Here is a 19,079-nt window from a genome sequence, read left to right as displayed (position 1 = left end):
CTGGTTTCCAGCTTCTACCAGGCGAAGCAAATATTTATTCAAATAATCATTACAAAGACAAGAAATACCAGGAAAACTATTTTGAAAATACATACATGAAGTTGTCATCATCACCATCAGTGCTATTGAAATGTCCTGTGGTAATTGTAGAAGTGATTGTGATTGAGTTGTTGTAGTGAAACAATATATGTTATGAGACGTTTCTCATACTGTAACTTACATATTAAGGTTTTTGATTTAAAAACTGCCTTTGGTTTAAAATAGACTTTTACACATTTATGACATTTTCGCCATTATGGATTTTGTCCGTCTTTCATACTGGCCTTCGACCACAAGATGTCGCTGTTGTACTTTTTCGGATATGATTGGCTGCCGGTATGTCACGTGATCAAAACACTGCTTCGCAGGAGGAAGTAGCATGAGCGTCTAACATTTACCTAACGACCTTCCGTCCCCCGTCAACTGCCTTCTACCAATAAAAGGTGCACGTCCTTTTCTTGGGTCCTGTTACGCCTGGTATGTAGTTGTTTACTACAAGTAAACAACTTCTAAATTAAAAAAAAAAAAAAAGTCTCGTTGTTCTCTTACAGACATGCCACGGAAGGACCCGTGTCAAAGACAAGCATGTGCAATACAGACGTGTTTACAAGGTAGCCTACTCCAAATGCTTACTTGAACGCATTTCTGTGTTGTTGAAGGGAAATCCACACGAAACTGACCCGACTCTGTCTTGCGTCCTGCAGCGAACAAGTACGTGGAGAGCATGTGCAAGGACGTGATCAGGGAGATGCGGCGCTGCTGCGAGGCGCAGGCTGGAAACTCCATCTGCTGCTCCGGGTTCAAAGACGCAAAACTTCCGGAACAAAAATAAACATAGCTCTCCCTGTGGGATGTAACCGATGGTAGAGACGCACATTGGATCAATGTTTGATTACCTTTGTAACATTTTAATATATGCAACTGTGCAGTGGACTGAGTTCTTACCACTGTAGGGAAATATTAAGGTTACTTTTGAAATATAATAGGTTGCAGACCTTGTTGGAAAGTAATGTGACTATATGAATTAGGCTACTTCAATGGAATGTAACTTACTTTTTGATTACTATCCTAAAAACAAATGTTTTAAATTGGGCAATAAAGCTGAAACGTCCTATATGACATATGTAAACCAGGCAGTGTAAACCTCACAACAAATTAAAAAAAAAAAAAAATCCTCAATATAACTTGAATTAAGATGGGAAAGTTTTGATTTTAAAGCACAACCACCAAAACAAATCACAAGCCTACATGCACTCCATGCTGTGTTATGATTCGATCAACACAGGGCTGCGTGCGGCTCACAGTTTTTTCCTCGATGCTTCCTGATTGACTCTTTTTAAACACCTTCTTCTCCAACAACATGGTCAACCACCGTGGTGTGGCTGGTTTGATCGGTGATTTGATCGGCAAAGGAGAAGCGGTGCAAATTCAAACAAGAGAATCAATCAAAAACAAGAAAAAAATTTGAGCCAAATGAATGAAGCCTGTTTAGATGTAGACAGAAGCGATTCCTACGCAGCCAAAAAATGCAGAACAACAGAATGAATATATTTTATTCTACTTTTTACCAAAAGGAAAACATTCAGAGGAAACCCCTTTGTAGTAACTAACTTTTCAGTAGTACCTGTAATTTAATCACATATTTTTTTTCCTCAGTCACTGTAACTAATTAAAATTACATTTATTTTGTAATTTAATTACAAGCTCCTCCCCAACACTGGTTGTTACATCATTTAGAAGAAGTGCATACATGCTGCAAATAAGGCTCTAAGCTATTTTTTTATAATTTGACTTTGAATAGGTCTTTTCATAGCAGACATTTTTGTGGCAGAAAGCCACATAAACATTGTGGGCCCTGGAGCTTAATGTCACACCTTGCTGTCAAGGTGAAACTGTTAAACTGAAAATTATAATGCAAGCTGTCTGAAGCATTTAGCTTTTAATTTAAGGGAAGTTCAACTGAATTATTTTAATATCTATGTGCCCACACCCTTAAATCATGTCTGAGCTTGTCTGCATCTTATTCAATGTGTGTGTCGTTGAAGGTTCTGCTTATGTACAATAAATAAAAGACAAAGGGAGATCTGGAATGCGTGAATCTCCTGGTTGAGTCACCTGTTAGGTTCAAGGACAAATTACACTGTTATCATTGTTATTAGAACATGGCAGTGCTGGAAAGTAACCAAGTACTGTATATTTATTCAAGATACCTGTACTTTACTTGGATATTTCCATCATATTTCCACTCCACAACATTTCACAGAAAATGGGTCACGGGTCACATTTCAGATGTCTGTGAGGTGTTAACAGCTCCACCAAATAGTGATTCCCCCCTCCCCCCCTCTAAACTAATCAAGTAATTTTAATAAATGTTCAAATGATCCAATATAAGACTAAAAATCAAAGACGAGAGAAAAAGACCCAAAAACTGAAAACAGCTTTGTGTCAGAACTTTGTTTTTTCTTCTTTTCTCTCCCAGTAATCATCTGATGACCTCTCAGATTTATCTGCTGTCCTTGGATATAAAACTGGATATAAAGTACTTCAAACCAAATCCACCTCCATTAGCAACAAGAGAAACATGCAGATTACACAGGTGCTTCAGTATTAAGAATCTAATCATGTACTTCAAGCTACTGAGATGTATAAATTAACCCAGTAGTGACGTGACCGACATTCTTCGCTTACAGTACTTTCCGGTATCCTGCAGGCTGTTACTTCAGTTGTACAATCCCATTTTATTATTTAGGTTTGTTTCTACAGTGAATGCATATCCAGTTTTCAGGGATATGTCAACACGCAACGTTGGCGCCACTGCAGTCAAAAATCCTTTGCCCTTACGGGGTTAAACACCTGACAACAACAGTGACAGTTACCTATAGCTATACTGTATACCTGAGCTCCACAGCGACACCCAATGTACACACACTGAATAACTATTAAACTGGTTATATCAGCATCATATTATCTGCCTCCAACAGTTTATATCTATCTTTTCTGCTCAGTAGATCAACACAAAAGTAGAACACAAAAACACAACAAGCTACTGACACACAAAATATATATACAGTATTTTACCCGGTGAATGAAAATAATAATAATATAATTATAGGCTAAAACTGCACTGTGACAAAGAAAAATAATATTAACATAATAATCCCATAATATAAATTCAGCAACAGATTGATAGACGTTTTTTGAGTTTTCCATTTACGTGATTAATGCTTATACAAAAAATAATTACCCTATCAAAAGTCGCTTTAACGAGATCATCTCTCAATGTAGAGAATTTGCATCGCGTTTACACATTATTTGTTTAAAAAAAAAATTAAGCCATTATTTGTCCCCACTAAAACTGTGACGTCACCGAATATGAATTAAAAACACGTTGAACAGTTTCGAGCTCTTTTCCCGGAGACACGATGGGGGTTTTCCCTCACGCGCCCATCCGTACGTACGTGCTTTTGACGCGGTGACGTCATTACGTAGAACGGAAACGAGCAGCGGTAAGTCTTTCTAGAATTCTCGCTAGTTCATGCTAAGGAGGATTTTTTTTGTTGTTTTGTTTGTTTGTTGAATTTGTCTTGGCCAAATACAACCAGCCGCTGCTTTGAACACAAGTACACATTTCCGAGAAGCGCAGCAATCGCGGGGGGTAAATGCTTTTTTTTTTTTTCTTTTCTTTTTTGATTCAAACTTCTGGTTAAGCATCGTTTTAAGCCCTCTAACTTAGCCGAGTCACATTGCGAAGCTAACGCTGTTAGCGTTAGGTTCTTGTTGGCAGGATGTCCAGGATAGACTACAGCGTGTGGGACCACATTGAGGTGTCAGACGACGAAGATGACACCCACCCAAACATCGACACACCCAGCCTCTTCAGATGGAGACACCAGGTGAGGTTGAAAGACCTTCCAGATCATTAGACCCGAGGATGTTTCACGCCGGCGCAATTAACAGTTCAACCGCTGGCAGGCCTCCTTTGCTCTTTTTTTGGTGTTATATACATTATGATTTCAAGTTGGTAGAAACGTTAAGGTTATTTATTTTTTTATTTTTATTTTTTTTTTTTACATTAATCCCAGATTTGAGAGAGCTGGTAAATAGAGGAAGTGAACCTTAAGTTATATCGACTTTGAAGCTCACACCTGTGCTTGTTGTGATTTTTTTTTTTTTTTTTTGCTTCTCAGGCACGTGTGGAGCGAATGGAAGAATTTCAGACAAAGGGTGAGGACTTGAACAAGGGACTCGGCGACTGTCGGCGTAAACTGGCGGAGGCACAGAAGAAAATACAGGAGCTGAACATTTCACCGTCCGATGATACGAAAGTAGAGCTGACCAAAGCCCAAGCCGATGAGAAAAAACTGAAAAAGGAGGAGCGGGAGATGCAGAAGAAGATGGACGAACACAACCGGGAGGAGAAGAAGATGCCGTGGAACGTGGACACTCTGAGCAAGGAGGGGTTCAGCAAGGTGAGGCAAAAGGTCAAGGTGGCTGCAAGAAAACACCGGGTTTTCTTTTGAAGCAAAAGACTTTACGTTTCACAGCAGATTCTGGAAAATCCGATGTTACCTGAGAGCGTGCGGTCTGAATCGGCTTACTTTTCCTCGCTCTGATTAAATTATTCTACACGTTCACAAGAGCTGGACAACATTTTAAAGTCGATACAGATAGTGTCTGCTCTTCTCAGGTTATTACATTAGCATACAGAGTGGCCTGTGATATAGAAAGGACTGACACTACATTGCCATGCGCTGACACTCACAGTTGATTTCGACGATCTGATTAGATGTCTTGGTTCCAAGCTCCATTCAAATCTTTTAACGGCACCATGTGGGCATCTGGTATCACAGGCAAGGAGTTTGTAGCAAGGTCAGCACCACTGGTATACTTTACGGTACCATTGCTAGTTTTGTCTTAAATGTCGAATTTATTTAAAAGTTGATGACCTTGAAGTGGATGTCAGATTGAAGGAATCGGACACACAAACAAATTAACTTGAAATGTAACCTACGGTTTGCTCCTGGCGGTTTTATTTTTGCTCAGATTTTGGTTGAATTCTGTGGCATTGTAAGATACATTTGTTTTTGTAATTTCCAGATATACATTTGTGAATATTTACACCCCTTTTTTCCAGTAATGCGTGATATAAAGTTCCCTCTAAATGAATTTAACGATTATATTCTGCCCCTTTGCCTTATAGAGTGTCGTTAATCTTAAACCGGAATCCGCAGAGGAGACCGAAGAAGAGAAGGAGCAAAAGCATAAAACCTTTGTGGAGAAATATGAGAAAGAGATCAAACATTTTGGTGAGGATTATTGACTTCCATGAACCATTGTGATTCACTCCTTGTTACAGGGTATAGGTAGAGAGACTCCTTCATTACTGTCTTTATTACAGGCATGTTGCGACGCTGGGATGACAGCCAGAAGTACCTCTCCGACAATCCTCATCTAGTATGTGAAGAGACCGCCAACTACCTGGTCATCATGTGCATTGACCTTGAAGTTGAAGAGGTAAACACCAACAAACTGATTTTTTTTTTTTTCTCACCATTTCTTTCCACATTCATTCTATATTGCATACATTGCATATATTTTAAGATCCGGGTGTACTAAAGATATTCTTATGAACTGCGACTCGGGGATCCTGTCCGTTTGCCACAACCTGTATGTAAAAAGTATGTACAATATTCAAAAAAATTTTTTCCTATGTTTGCAGAAACACGCATTGATGGAGCAAGTGGCTCATCAGACCATCGTCATGCAGTTCATTCTAGAGTTGGCAAAAAGCCTCAAAGTGGACCCCCGCGGTTGCTTTCGTCAATTTTTTTCCAAGATTAAGGTGACTTGAATTGTTTTTGGATGTTGCAAAATCTAATGAAACAACTTGTATCCTTTTTTTTTTTTTTAACCTTTGAGGAATCAGAGGGCTTAAACTGAGGAACTTGACTAGGGATTTAAGTCAGTTTTTCACATTCCTGTTTGTGTTTTCACTCCATCTGAAGAACTGCGAATATCAGGCAAATCAGTCCAGTGATCTCTTGGTTATGGCCCAGTGGTTTGTGAATAATCACAAGATAATACCTCCAGAACAGGCACTGTTTTTGTCAAGTAGAACTATTGTACAGGAACTAAAGTTAGTCCTTGGTTTCTCCAGATGACTCGCAGAAGTTCCTGAGGTTCTTAGTCCCCTGGGAAAATTCCTGCGGTGGAAATATCCTAATACTGACTGTGTGCATGTGTGCCCTCACAGACGGCAGATCAGCAGTACCAGGAAGCTTTCAATGACGAGCTGGAGTCATTCAAGGAACGGGTTCGGGGCAGGGCGAAGATCCGCATAGAAAAGGCCATGAAGGAATACGAGGAAGAGGAGAAACAAAAGCGTATGGGTCCTGGAGGGCTAGATCCTGTTGAAGTGTACGAGTCCCTGCCAGCTGTAAGTTCATTTGTTCTCAGGAAGCCAAGACACTCTGTTTTTATCCTGTCTTGTTAGTTTAAAATGCCTCACACGTTGTGTCGTTAATTGCAGGAGATGCAGAAATGCTTTGACGAGAAGGACATCCAAATGTTGCAAGACGTCATTAGCAAAATGGACCCAACGGTAGGTTATTTTGTTTAAAACACGCATGTTTTTATTGAGGCAAGTTTTTAGGTACTATGTTTTTCATTTCCAGTAATAAATAATAAAAGTGTATTCTGATTAACGTGTTTTTTTTAAAGTCCTAATATGAGTCATTTATCAGATGTGCTTGTGTTCCATAATTTAGGAGGCAAAGATTCACATGAAGAGGTGCATAGAGTCGGGGCTTTGGGTGCCCAACTCCAAGACAGAATTTGGGGATGAAAAAGAGGAAGAAGCCATCTATGAAGAGGTGAAACAGGAGCAGGAAGAAACTAAGAAGGAATGACCAAAATTGACCCCATGATTTGTTGTTTTTGCAAATGTACTTACCGACTGTATTGCTACTCCACTATGTGTATGATTAGTTTGCCAATTAATGAAAAAACTTCTCTAAAATATTTAGCTGAGGGATTAGCGTTCACTGAACTTCACAGCGACGTTGCATCAGTAAGTCCTGCTTGGAAACGACGCTGCCGCTTTTGTGTAGGTCTTTTATTTGTTTGAACATCATTTAAGCTGTGTTCTTTCACTTATTTGTGTATAATTTGTGTGGGTACGTATGTGCACACATGCCTACCTGCCTGCGTCATTTGTAGTCATGTATAGTTTCTAGGTTGGGCATAGAAGTAATTTGTCGTTTCCAAATTTACGATTTTTGTCTGACTTTTAGGTCTGGAGTAGCCAATGTATTGAAATGGTTATTTCCTCCATAAGTGACATTTTCTACAAACTTGCTTAACTAAAGGTTGAATTATATCCAACTTCTGAAGACCATAGTTGTTGTGGTTATGTCTCAAGGTGTGGGTGACATGCTTTTCAAATCATAAATGTGAGTGATATACAAATGATCTACCAAAAAAGGTAACCGCTACTTTTTTAGTAGTTGAAATTTGCTCCACTTCAGTGGCATCATAGGTAAAGTGGTGAGTAAGTTATGACCTTTCGTACATCACGGTGTACGTTACAGGACAAAAAGCATTATTTATCACAGAAGGCTGTCTGTTCAGACCTGACCATAATCACACTGGTTCCACTTTAACTAGCTTTATATGGCCGAAACATTAGCACATAAATGGATGTAATATTTCAAAAGTTGAGTCTTTCAGTGTATTGACAGCTTACATGGGCCCTACTTGTTCCCACTTTGGCCCCATTAAATGCAGGGCCTTTGTGATGTGGCACTGTGCCTGAAAATGCTGGTTAGGTGTGGCTGGAGTCTATACTTTTTCTTTCTATGCTTTTATTTTGAAGGTGAGAGGAACTTGGGCTTTTGCATGATGTCAGAGCTGACGTTTTGAAAATAAAATACCCTAAACAAAAACACTATGACTGTTTTGGAGATCACTCAATAAAACTGCTCAATGTGTACTGCTGGAAGCTATTATGGCAAAAACCAGTCCGCTTTTCCTCCCGGCTTTATTTTGCGTCTTTGCTGAGTAAATGAGGACGAACATCTGAACCTCAAGACTGTCAAATTAAAATGAATGCCATTAAACATTTTGTGGTCACAATATATGCACCCACACGGTACGTTGAGATACCAGCACCTTTACAGTCGAGTCTAAAACTGCAGCCCTACGAAAAAAAAATGTGGGTCTTGCAGCGTTTAGTGTTTCACACCAGGTTGATTCAGTGCATGAAGCAAATGGTGATCACACCAGATGCTGACTGTTTTTTCAAAAACTGCTTATCTGTAGCTATATGTAAAATTGTGCCTTTTACTGTAAAAACGAAACAAAACAAAACAATTTAGAGTGGCCTTTTGCTGTGACCAGGCCAAGACCTACTATAATAATCTGTTTAATCAACATCTTGATGTGACACACCTGTCAGGTGGATGGCTTATCTTGGCAAAGGTGGGAGTGCTCGCTAACATGGATTTTAACAAATGTATGAACTCAAATTTAGACAAATAAACTTTTAAGGAAGTCCTTTACTTCACCTTGTGAAAAATGGGAGCGAAAACATTAATATTTTTGTTGAGCATGAATTTTGCTGCTCATACTTTGGAACCTTTACTGTCGTGGGGTTATTCATGCGGGACTCATACTTGTAATTACTGCAACTGGGTAAAAAAAAAAAAAAAAAAAATCCCCAAAGTTACCCTCTCGTGTATTTGTCATCACTTATGGTCGACGTTTATTCTGAAAGGTCAGTACAGTACGTGTGTACGCGCCTGTCTGCTGGAGGCAGAAGGAGTGGCTTTGGTGGTTTCAGGAAACCTTCCTCCTGTCGTTGCTCACAGTTCACGAGAATCCGAGAGAAGAGGAGGCGGAGGAAATACGCTCAGAAAATAATGAGGTCCAACTGTTAAGTTTACCTTTACCGTGCGCGGTCTGTAAGGCCTCCCAAAGCTCGTCGGTAAACGGTAAGATACTCCGCTGTCACACGCGCAGCGAAGAATACGTCTAAAAATAACGTGTATTTATTTCCGTGTTATGGCAGCGGATATACTGTCAAGTGCTTGAGGGCTGGCATTGGGCCACTCGGTGACGCAGTCAGCGTTATAACCTTTTTATAAATGAGAATAATACAACGTTGTTTGTGCTATACGGCGCCGTATGTAACTTAATGTATAATGTAAACAACAAGTTCGACAAGGTGTAAATCCCCGGAAGGTCTTCTGACAAATTGATCCGACTGCCTGACGTCATATTAATAAAAGTTATTTATTTATTTTTTATTTTTTTTGCTGTTGTTTGTTTGTTTTTGTCATTTGGGAAGCTAACGAGTTGGTTTAAAAAACAAAAACAAAACATCGAATACAATTATTAAAGAAACCAAAAGTGCAAAGTGTTACTTTAAAATTGTCTTTACTTTTACCTACCACCCATTGCGTAAGTGATTGCTGCCAATGCAACAGCGGATTTCCTGTGGTTTATCTGTGTCTTGTCTGTCTTTCTTTCTTTCTTTCTGTAGGTCTGTCAGTGATTTGGCTGCTCGCCAACATGTCTAGAAGAGGGAGGTGCCCATCTTCAAAGGGCAGAGCATTTCCAGGCCCCAGTGAGCCTCCTCAGGGTCGGGGCATCCACGTTTACCTGTTCTGGACAAAAGAAGGGGAAAGATATTTGTCTCACACAGCCGGTGAAGTCACAGCCGAGGATCTGTGCATCTCAGCTTCAGAGGCTGCTGGTGAGAGACAATACACGCATTGCGGGCCAAAATGGAAGGACGCTGCATCGTTTTGTTTTTCATGCGGCCTTATGGCAGCAAGTGTGCTTAACTTTCAGTGTTTCTTCCTCAGGGATAACACCTCTGTGCCATGTGTTGTTTGCACTGTACGATCCTGAGGCGCGCTTGTGGTACAGTCCAAACCACACTTTCAATCCAGAGAAGGACTCCAGCCTTGTACTTCACTACTGTATGAGGTAAGTCTGTGTTTTTGTAACACAGTATTTGGAAGACAATGAAACGCAGTAAACATACTCACATACGTTTTCTGGTTTCTCTGTACCTAGGTTTTACTTTTTGAATTGGCATGGACTGAATGACAAGGAGCCAATTGTGTCCCGCTACGCTCCCAAATCTAGAGCAGATCAGGGGGGATTCCCACTGCTTGAAATCACATCTTTGGAGTATTTGTTTTCGCAGGTTTGTGCTTAACATGATGTTTATGTTATTTATTTAAATGAATGCACATTTTTGTTGTGATGTCAATAGTGGAGTATCCAACATCTTTTGCCTCTTGTGCCTCCAAACCAGGCTAAATACGAATTTGTGAATGAAGTGGTACAAATGGAAGACATCAAATCAGAGGAGGAGCTGATTCGCTTTAAAAATGAGAGCTTGGGAATGGCTGTCCTTCACCTCTCACACCAGGCAATGGAAACAGAATCTACCTTACAAGATGTGGCGGAAAAAAACAGGTAATTACTTTGGGCAGAGTACTTGTGGTATTATTGAAGCAAAATCTTTTTAAACTTTTTTTTTTTTAAATTGTCTTTACAGCTAAAAACGTGAAATAGTAACCGTGACCAATTGCACTTTTAGCAGATCTGTAAACTTGTAATTGAAGATGTTAAATGGTCGATATTATTTTGAATAGCTTCTGAAGATAGACATATATTTGACTCATTTTATGTGTGCTGTTACATTTATTTTCCGTTGTACCCTGGTAATATTAACACATCTCTTTTTTTTTCTTTTTTTTTTTCCCCAGCTTCCTGCGCTGCATTCCGAAGTCGTTCGCCAAACACATCTCCAAAGACAACTTCCTGACGAAAATCAGGATCCGGCGGGTGTTCGCAGACTTTGTGCGAACATTTCAGCAGCACACCGTGGATCAGGGGCGGCTGTGCGCCCAGGACATGATGTATAAGTACATCTCCACTCTCGAACACCTGGCACCACGTTTTGGCATGGAGACATTCCCTGTAACTCACCTGGAACTGCGGGAAGATGGCGACGACGGCAGCTCTTCCTCCGCCACCGCCCATGCCCAGGGCGTCTCGAAAGACAACTTCAGAGCTCCGGCCACACATGAAATAATGGTGTCTGGCACCAAGGGGATTCAGTGGAGGGAGGTGTCGCTTCAGAGGGTTTGTCTCTTCTGTTGTTTTGTCAGCTCCCGAGCTTCTGACGGGCCAATTCTCTGACATGTTCTGCTTGTGTGTGACTTTTTATTCACTCAATCTCTTCACCTCAGGCGCAGGCGAACTCTTACCTCAGGAATGACGACATGAACTACATGTGGAAACCCAAGCAGCAGGCCAGCCAACCGAATGCAAACACTCCCAATAACTGGACGTCCTTCTGTGATTTCCCTGAAATAACTCACATAACCATTACTGATGCTAATGTGTGCATTAGCACTCAGGACAATCACTGCATGGTGAGGGCGCTTGTTTATCCTTTCATGTAAAAGCTGCACTACGTTCATTTGATTGGTAAATGTTCTTGTGATGCATTAGTCCCAATTGATATCGTGTATATTAGTCACTCTACTGATCGAACTGTTCAGTCTTTGAACATATTGTACAGTTGGCATGTATGCCCAGATATTCTTCAGTTCTATATGTGTGTGACTATAAAAGCTTTGGGTTTTGGTTTTGCTTGGGGCATTTCGTTATGTTTTGAATTTGTATGTGTCTGTAGGTGGGAGCTCTTGATTGTAAGCTAGTGGTGTTTCTGTATATGTATGTAGGAGGCTCAGATGAACTCCAGCCAGGAGGCCCGTTCCTTCACCTCCCTCCTCGACGGATACTACCGACTGACTGCAGACGCCCACCACTACCTTTGTCGTGAAGTGGCTCCCCCAAGGGTAGTGCTGAGTGAAGCAAATCTACTGCATGGACCCATGCAGTGAGTTTTCTACCCTCATACATGCACATTCTGACGCCAACAAGCTATAAAGAAACGCAGTATGTTATATCATAACTCTGGTGTGCTTCCAGTGATGATTTTGTGCTACTTAAGCTGAAAAAGGAGACAGCAGAGGAGGGAGCTTTCCTTGTCCGCTGGAGTGCTCTCGACTATCACCGCATCATCCTTGTGATGCTAAAAAAAAATGAGGTAAGTCAACACCCACACTCCTCGCTGGGAAATATTGCACTGCAGTGTTGGTGAAATCTTTCAGATACTGAACGTGCACCTGTGTTTCTCCACACAGGACGGTTCACCTTCAACCCGCAAGCAGTTTTGTGTTCAGTACAAGGGTTCAGTGTTCTGTATGCAGGGCTGGGATAAGGAATTCTCCAGCATGAAGGAGCTCGCAGATAGCCTCAAGACTTTTGTCCTGAAGTCTGGTTCGGACAGCTTCACTATCAAAAAATGCTGTTTGCCACGACAAGGAGGTTTGTGTTAAGTTGACGTTTTAAATGCTATCCTGCTTCATGCCATAATCTAAGTTTGACTTTGTCTGTTTGCGTGACGTAGAGATATCCAACCTGCTGGTGAGGAGGCACGGTGATCTCTGCGTTTCCGCCAAACCCGTTTCCCTGAACATGACCCAGCTACACTTCTACCCGATCAAGGACAAAGACATCATCCAGGTGATGATATCCACACGCCGCCTTTGCACAAGCTTCGTGTTTCACTGCTCTGTCACTGACCAGGTGCGATTGTTGTGTTCATGAGCAGGACCGTCATTTGGGCCGTGGCACCAGAACCAACATCTACGCCGGACGCCTGCTAGTTCGAGGAGGAGAAGAGAATGATGACGATGATTTTGAGTTCAACAACAACTGCGCTGACCGCAAAAGCATCCGAGTGGTTCTCAAGATTCTCGACCAAAGCCATAAAGATTTCGTAAGACATGTGATCTAAGAGTGAATTGAGACCCCAACTCCTTTTGTGTATTTGTCGTTGACTCGTTCATTACTCCTTCTTCTGTCTGTCTCAGGCATTTTTTGAAACTGCGAGCCTCATGAGCCAGGTATCCCACCGTCACTTGGTGTTCCTACACGGTGTGTGTCTCAAAGGATCTGAAAGTAAGAGCGATAGCACTGTTCACCCTCATTTCTATTTTTCGCTACTTCCTCATTTGCTACTTCCCCAACACACATATGTTCAATGTTTGTTGTTAAATTAAGGATTCTGGTAGCAAGCGAACCACGTAGCAAATGCAAAACCACTCTCGGGCTGCTCTATTTTAAATATGTTTGCATTTAAAAAAAAAAAATGTACGTCACAGGCTAGAACTCTGAGATTTGTTCCCTCCTTTGCAGACATCATGGTGGAAGAATACGTGGAGTTTGGGTCTTTGGATGTTTTCCTTCGCAGAGAAAAGGCATCTGTGACTCCTCAGTGGAAATTCATTGTTGCAAAACAACTTGCCAGTGCTCTCAATTATCTTGTGAGTTTAGACACTACTTTGTTTTTATTAAAAAAATTTTTAAAAAAAATGCTTTTGTATGCCAAAGCTCAGTACATTTGGTGGTTTTTGAAGTGAATTGATTCAAGTGGAGTAATGAGAGTGTTGGATAATGTGTCTCTTGATAGTCTCACTTATTAGCTGCTGCTGGCTAGAGGGTAAAATATTTTGAAGGTATTGCAGTTTTCTAACTGGATATCAAGTTTTGAGTTGGGAGTTGCTGCATGCAGGCAGGAAGTGAAATAATCTTATTATCAGACCAAGTTTTAAGATAAGTGCTGCAAGTAATTTTTTGCTCAACAATTAAAAGCATCAGTAGCTTGTGTAAAAACATTTTCAACAACACACTTAAATAGTTCAAATCAGTGCCATTTTCACGACTGCAGGAAACCAAGCGGCTGGTCCATGGCAACGTCTGTGGCAAGAACATTCTGGTGGCAAGGCGCGGTCTGGAGCACAGCACCACTCCTTTTGTGAAGCTCAGTGACCCTGGAATCTCCCTGAGTGTCCTCTCACATGAAGGTCAGTCCCAGCAAAGCACTTCACGTGAACTCTTAATGAGCCTCACTTCACAAGAAAGTCTCCCAACTCAGTCAACTTTAGGTGTTCTATGTTTCGTGTTCTGTTCAGTTCTTCAATCAGATTTAGGAAACAGCCTAGACCACTTCCTGCAAAGTTATTTCTTGTCGTCTTGCTGTCTTGCTGTTTTGCATCACAGTGCAGTGTGTTGCTTGAGGCTGTCTGAAGTAAAAACATTAAGCTCTAAGGTAAATTTGCAGCCACGTTGCTTCGTGTTTCATGAAGTTTGTGGTGTAAAAATCCCCCAAAGAAAAATCAAACGAAGACCAGTTGTCATTAAGTAGATACTTTTTTTCAGTTACTGGCAATAAATACACATGTGAAACGAACTTAGTTTTAGTACTTTTAGCAGTTTTATGAATTACGTAACATCAAAAAGATTTTCTGTAGCCTTCCTTAAACCCTAAACCCCGTTTCACTGCATTTTGCTTTCACAGAAATTCTCCTTCAAAAAATTAAATCAGAGTTTGAGGTCACCTTCACATGATACATGTAACGTGTTGATACATGTTATTTTCATCGTTGCTCTTCTGCATTGCAGAGCGTCTGGAGCGTATACCGTGGATCGCCCCCGAGTGTGTTGACAGCAGTGCACCTAATAGCAACACTGCTGACCAGTGGAGCTTTGGCGTGACGCTTCTCGAAATCTGCAACAACGGCGATCTGCCCATGAGTGCCAGCACATTGTCCGAGGTCGGCCCGTGCCGCAGCTTTGACTTTGACTTTTCTTCCAATAGCCAAAAGCCTCACATGCCCATATTATCATTTGTGACATTTTAATTGTAACGGTGGAACCTTTCTCCCCCAAACAGAGAGAGCGCTTTTACCAGCAAAAGGGACGCTTAGCTCGACCATCCTCCCAGGAACTGGCCAGGTTAATCAGCATGTGTTTGACCAATGAGCCGGAGGAGAGGCCTTCATTCCGCACCGTGCTTAGAAAACTCCCCGAAATCATGAATGAAAGTCAGTCTTTACTTGCTGTTCTCCCTTTCAGTTTTTCTTTCAATCTGTTTCAGTGCATTTAATACACGGATGCTTTTTTTTTTTTTTCCACACTCAGATCCTGATATATTGCCCAGGGAAATTGTCCATGACACAGATCCAAGCGTGTTCCATAAGCGCTACATGAAAAAGAGGCGGGTCTTAGGAAAGGTGAGATTGTACCCCGCGTCAGTCGTTTTTCTTTTCCTGTGTGTTAGAGAGTAATCTGCCGCTCATTGTTTTGTCTGCAGGGTCACTTCGGGAAGGTGACGCTCTACTTGTATGACCCGGCCGACGATGAGACAGGAGAGTACGTGGCAGTGAAATCTTTGAAGCAAGAAAATAGTCAAGTGCCTGAGGGCTGGATGAAAGAGATTGAGATCCTGAAGTCCCTCGATCACAGCAACATTGTCAAGTACAAAGGCTGTTGTAGTGAACAGGGTGAGTCCTCAGCTGTCATCTGTTTGCTTTGAATGTGTTTGGTGAAACGCCTGTCAACAGACACAGGCTACATCTTTTCACTTGAAGCGCTCACATGATTAATCACTGAAGTGACTTTGGGTTCCTGCTCTTCCTCTGACGATATTCAAAATCGATTCAAAGTGCATTACGGTTTCCATGGTCCACCAGTAATTTCAGCTTTTCACACAGCATGCAGAGCACCACAGCGCCCATGTTACCAGAATATTGAACAGGTCATTCTTGCCTTTTGAAAATATTGAAAATAGGAAGATATAAAACACTGTTGCATTGTCCATGGACAGGAGGACAAGTGGTGCAGCTGATAATGGAGTACCTACCCCTTGGAAGTCTGGAAGGTTACCTTGGCAAACAGAAAGTCGGCTTGCCCCAATGCCTCATGTTTGCTCACCAGATCTGTCAGGTGAGTTTAGGTGGTTTAGTATTCTCTGCCAGTGCTGCAGTACTCAGTCATTATTTTATGATCTCAGACTCTCCGTCTCGAACGCTTTCACTTGGACTAGACTTTGTCTTGGCCCCCCATCTCAACTTTTAAGTCTCTTATAGTCTTGCTCATTCAAATGATCTCCTCTACGAACACCATTTGTTTTACTATGCATATTTTCTTTTTGATAAGGTTCCTTTTTTCCTCAGACCTAGTAGACACTATTGTACTTTTTTTTCCGTGACTTTTTCGCATTCATTCCTGACTCTAAGATGCTCGGACTTGAACTTGTCCTTGACTTGACTTCAGTGGTCTTGACTACAGATCTAGTTTATGCTAATCATCTGTATTTGCAGGTGTAAAAACTGCAGTTATGTCTGGTTGTGCTCTCCTTTAGTTTACCTCTGTACTCTTTATTCTGATCCTGTAACTGCCTGAAGAAGCAAATCCATCACATTAGGATTCACTTCCACTTTGTAACACTCAAGATTCTCGTGTCCTTGTCATTAATTCATTCTGTTCGAGTAGTTCATTTGCATGAGCATTACGTGACTGTGTTTTCTGTCAAATAACGTGGAAAAAGTCCTCCAGGAAATAATCACAGCGAGCTGCCGTTTGTCACACCAGTGACATTAGCATCATTTTAGCCAGTTCTGTAACTTTAAACCAGGCGTAACACTGTCAAATTGTTATTTAATGATTTAATCTGCAGTTTATTATAGATAATATACCAATATTGCCTTTGATGAAGGACACATAATAATGTTAAGTTTGATAAAAAAAAAAAAGGTGTGAAATATTAAAAAAAAAAAGACTGAGTGAGGCTCTGTGAGGCTGTACTTTAGCAGAGCTAAATTGTAATGTCAAAATTAAAGTGACCATTTCAGCAGTGAGTAGGTATATAATGTTTACCATGTTTACCATCTTAGCGTAGCATGGAAACGTATCATTGAACAAAAACATTACAGCCAAGAATGCTGGGAATATCAATAGCTTTGCACGTTTTTGATTAGAAATGTAATTATTAGACAAACTGAAATTTAAACCTGATGATTGTGTTCAATGAAAATTGATGAAATCTACAATTCATCCTGATGGTAGCGTGACTGTCCGCACCAAATTTGATGGCAGTCCATCCAATAATTGCCAAGATGATTTGCTCAGAGCCACGAATGTGAACCCATGAGTGTGCTCGACGTAAAAATCGACAGACAGAACGAATGTTTGTTCAACTTTCATGCCACTTCATATAGCAGGACTGAACATGAGACAGAATTTTCCTTCCACGGGCTTGTGCTGCCAGAATGGTTAAAAATGACAACTATTTTTCTTTAGCATGATTTTGTACTCTGTTTGAAAATTCACATTTTATCCATATTTTATTTCTGTGGTTCTTTTTTTAAAGGGGATGAAGTACTTGCACTCAGAGCGATATGTCCATCGAGATCTAGCTGCCCGCAATGTCTTGGTGGAAAATGACAGTTTGGTAAAGATCGGAGACTTTGGCCTCACGAAAAACATTCCTGAAGGGGAGAACTACTATCGTGTCCGTGAGGATGGGGACAGTCCAGTGTTCTGGTCAGTTCATGCAAAAAAATTCAGCAGAGTTTTTTGGTGCTTTGTTGCATTTTTGTAACCACTAAATCTTTTTTTCATTTGCAGGTTTGCCATTGAGTGCTTAAAGGAGAATAAATTTTCCTTTGCCTCTGACATTTGGTCCTTTGGAGTTACATTGTACGAGATCCTGACCCGCTGTGACCATTCCCAAAGTCCTCCAGTAGTACGTCATCACTGACTCCTTATCACAAGCTCAAACCTGCATGTTTATGAGTGAGATGAGTAAATCTGCAGTCCCTGAGTTAAATGCACAACGTACTCTTTTGTGTTATTTTGTAGAAGTTCCGTGGAATGAGGGAGGATGACCGAGAACCGATGACAGTACTGGTACTCGTCAAAATGTTGGAGAGACATGTGCGATTACCTTGTCCCAAAGACTGCCCAGTTGAGGTAACGATAGATCCCCATTAAACAAAAATCCTGTTTTGTTGGCATCATGAGTGGACTGATATTTCAGTAGTTACTGTTTTTTTTTATCAACAGGTGAAGATGTTGATGGAGCAGTGTTGGAGTGCAGATCCTGAAAAAAGGCCAACATTCGAATCCCTCATCAAAAGCTTTGAGGCGATTCGCTGCAAGTACGACTGGAAGTCCAACTTAAACTTTTCCTTGGCTCAGATTTGCTGATCAAGACTCAGTGATGATCCACCTGACTGTCATCACTTTATCACAATGGCAACCATATTACAGCATAGCCAATAATGTGTTTTCTGCAATTCCTGCTGCCTCTCCCCAGAGTATATAGACTTTTAAACTGTGGTTTTCTTCTTCTTTTTTATGGTTTGGGCAGTCAGCCACATAGTGTCAGCTTTTTATTTTTTTTTTTATTTCAAAAGTTATTTATCTTCCTACTTATAACTTTGTATATATTGTATTAAGAATTTTTATGAGGTAAGGGGTATTGTATTTCATCATTTTTGTAAAAATTTTTGGGTGTATGCTTAGTTTCATTTTGTAAACAGAAGAGAACACATTCATAATCGAATAAACCATTTTGCACTAGCCCTTTTATAAAGTGTATAAAGACATATTACAAAATCTGCCATGTGTACAGTGGGTACGGAAAGTATTCAGACCCCTTTAAATTTTTCACTCTGTTTCATTGCAGCCATTTTCTAAAATCAAAAAAGTTCATTTTATTTCTCATTAATATACACTCAGCACCCCATCTTGACAGAAAAAAATAGAAATGTAGAAATTTGTGCAAATTTATTAAAAAAGAAAAACTGAAATATCACATGGTCATAAGTATTCAGACCCTTTGCTGTGACATTCATATTTAACTCACATGCTGTCCATTTCTTCTGATCCTCCTTGAGATGGTTCTACTCCTTCATTGGAGTCCAGCTGTGTTTAATTAAACTGATTGGACTTGATTAGGAAAGGCACACACCTGTCTATATAAGACCTTACAGCTCACAGTGCACGTCAGAGCAAATGAGAATCATGAGGTCGAAGGAACTGTCCAAGGAGCTCAGAGACAGAATTGTGGCAAGGCACAGATCTGGCCAAGGTTACAAAATAAT

At 40.7% G+C, this 19,079-nt stretch overlaps 3 protein-coding genes across 8 annotated transcripts; all 3 read left to right on the top strand.

Annotated features, from left to right (window-relative positions):
• The first annotated feature begins 394 nt into the window (after positions 1-394).
• On the top strand, positions 395-2,115 carry cmc4 (C-x(9)-C motif containing 4 homolog (S. cerevisiae)). 4 transcript variants are annotated; one of them, XM_069148502.1, is made up of 3 exons: positions 395-482; positions 591-650; positions 744-2,115. In XM_069148502.1, exons 2-3 carry the CDS (start codon positions 593-595, stop codon positions 869-871), a joined length of 186 nt encoding a protein of 61 aa, XP_069004603.1. In that variant the 5' UTR covers positions 395-482; positions 591-592; the 3' UTR covers positions 872-2,115. The 4 variants fall into 4 exon arrangements, with proteins under 4 accessions (XP_069004603.1, XP_069004602.1, XP_069004604.1 ...); XM_069148501.1 differs by having other exon boundaries at positions 397-516; XM_069148503.1 differs by having other exon boundaries at positions 416-482; positions 572-650.
• Positions 2,116-3,538: 1,423 nt separating this feature from the next.
• LOC138197854 (hsp90 co-chaperone Cdc37-like) lies at positions 3,539-7,984 on the top strand. Of its 2 annotated transcripts, XM_069148843.1 has the most exons (9): positions 3,539-3,694; positions 3,810-3,932; positions 4,227-4,508; positions 5,240-5,345; positions 5,438-5,553; positions 5,759-5,881; positions 6,293-6,475; positions 6,569-6,640; positions 6,807-7,984. In XM_069148843.1, the coding sequence occupies exons 2-9, from the start codon at positions 3,825-3,827 to the stop codon at positions 6,945-6,947; spliced, it is 1,131 nt and encodes a 376-aa protein (XP_069004944.1). In that variant the 5' UTR covers positions 3,539-3,694; positions 3,810-3,824; the 3' UTR covers positions 6,948-7,984. The 2 variants fall into 2 exon arrangements, with proteins under 2 accessions (XP_069004944.1, XP_069004942.1); XM_069148841.1 differs by having other exon boundaries at positions 3,539-3,932.
• Positions 7,985-8,888: 904 nt separating this feature from the next.
• On the top strand, positions 8,889-18,555 carry tyk2 (tyrosine kinase 2). Of its 2 annotated transcripts, none has more exons than XM_069148837.1 (24): positions 8,889-9,029; positions 9,590-9,793; positions 9,906-10,029; positions 10,120-10,252; positions 10,364-10,527; positions 10,821-11,199; positions 11,307-11,492; positions 11,805-11,962; positions 12,055-12,172; positions 12,270-12,453; positions 12,536-12,651; positions 12,740-12,907; positions 13,002-13,089; positions 13,327-13,454; positions 13,859-13,994; positions 14,593-14,744; positions 14,864-15,014; positions 15,112-15,203; positions 15,284-15,473; positions 15,797-15,915; positions 17,342-17,514; positions 17,599-17,716; positions 17,833-17,943; positions 18,037-18,555. In XM_069148837.1, exons 2-24 carry the CDS (start codon positions 9,610-9,612, stop codon positions 18,178-18,180), a joined length of 3,516 nt encoding a protein of 1,171 aa, XP_069004938.1. In that variant the 5' UTR covers positions 8,889-9,029; positions 9,590-9,609; the 3' UTR covers positions 18,181-18,555. The 2 variants fall into 2 exon arrangements, with proteins under 2 accessions (XP_069004938.1, XP_069004939.1); XM_069148838.1 differs by having other exon boundaries at positions 9,581-9,793.
• The last annotated feature ends 524 nt before the right edge of the window (positions 18,556-19,079 follow it).

The sequence above is a fragment of the Embiotoca jacksoni genome, unplaced genomic scaffold (genome assembly GCF_022577435.1).
Source record: "Embiotoca jacksoni isolate LCO1_2020_lvr unplaced genomic scaffold, fEmbJac1.0.p SCAF_15, whole genome shotgun sequence".
Lineage (NCBI taxonomy): Eukaryota > Metazoa > Chordata > Actinopteri > Embiotocidae > Embiotoca > Embiotoca jacksoni.
The sequence above is the reverse complement of the archived record's forward strand: the minus strand, read 5'-3'. Positions and strand labels throughout refer to the sequence as shown.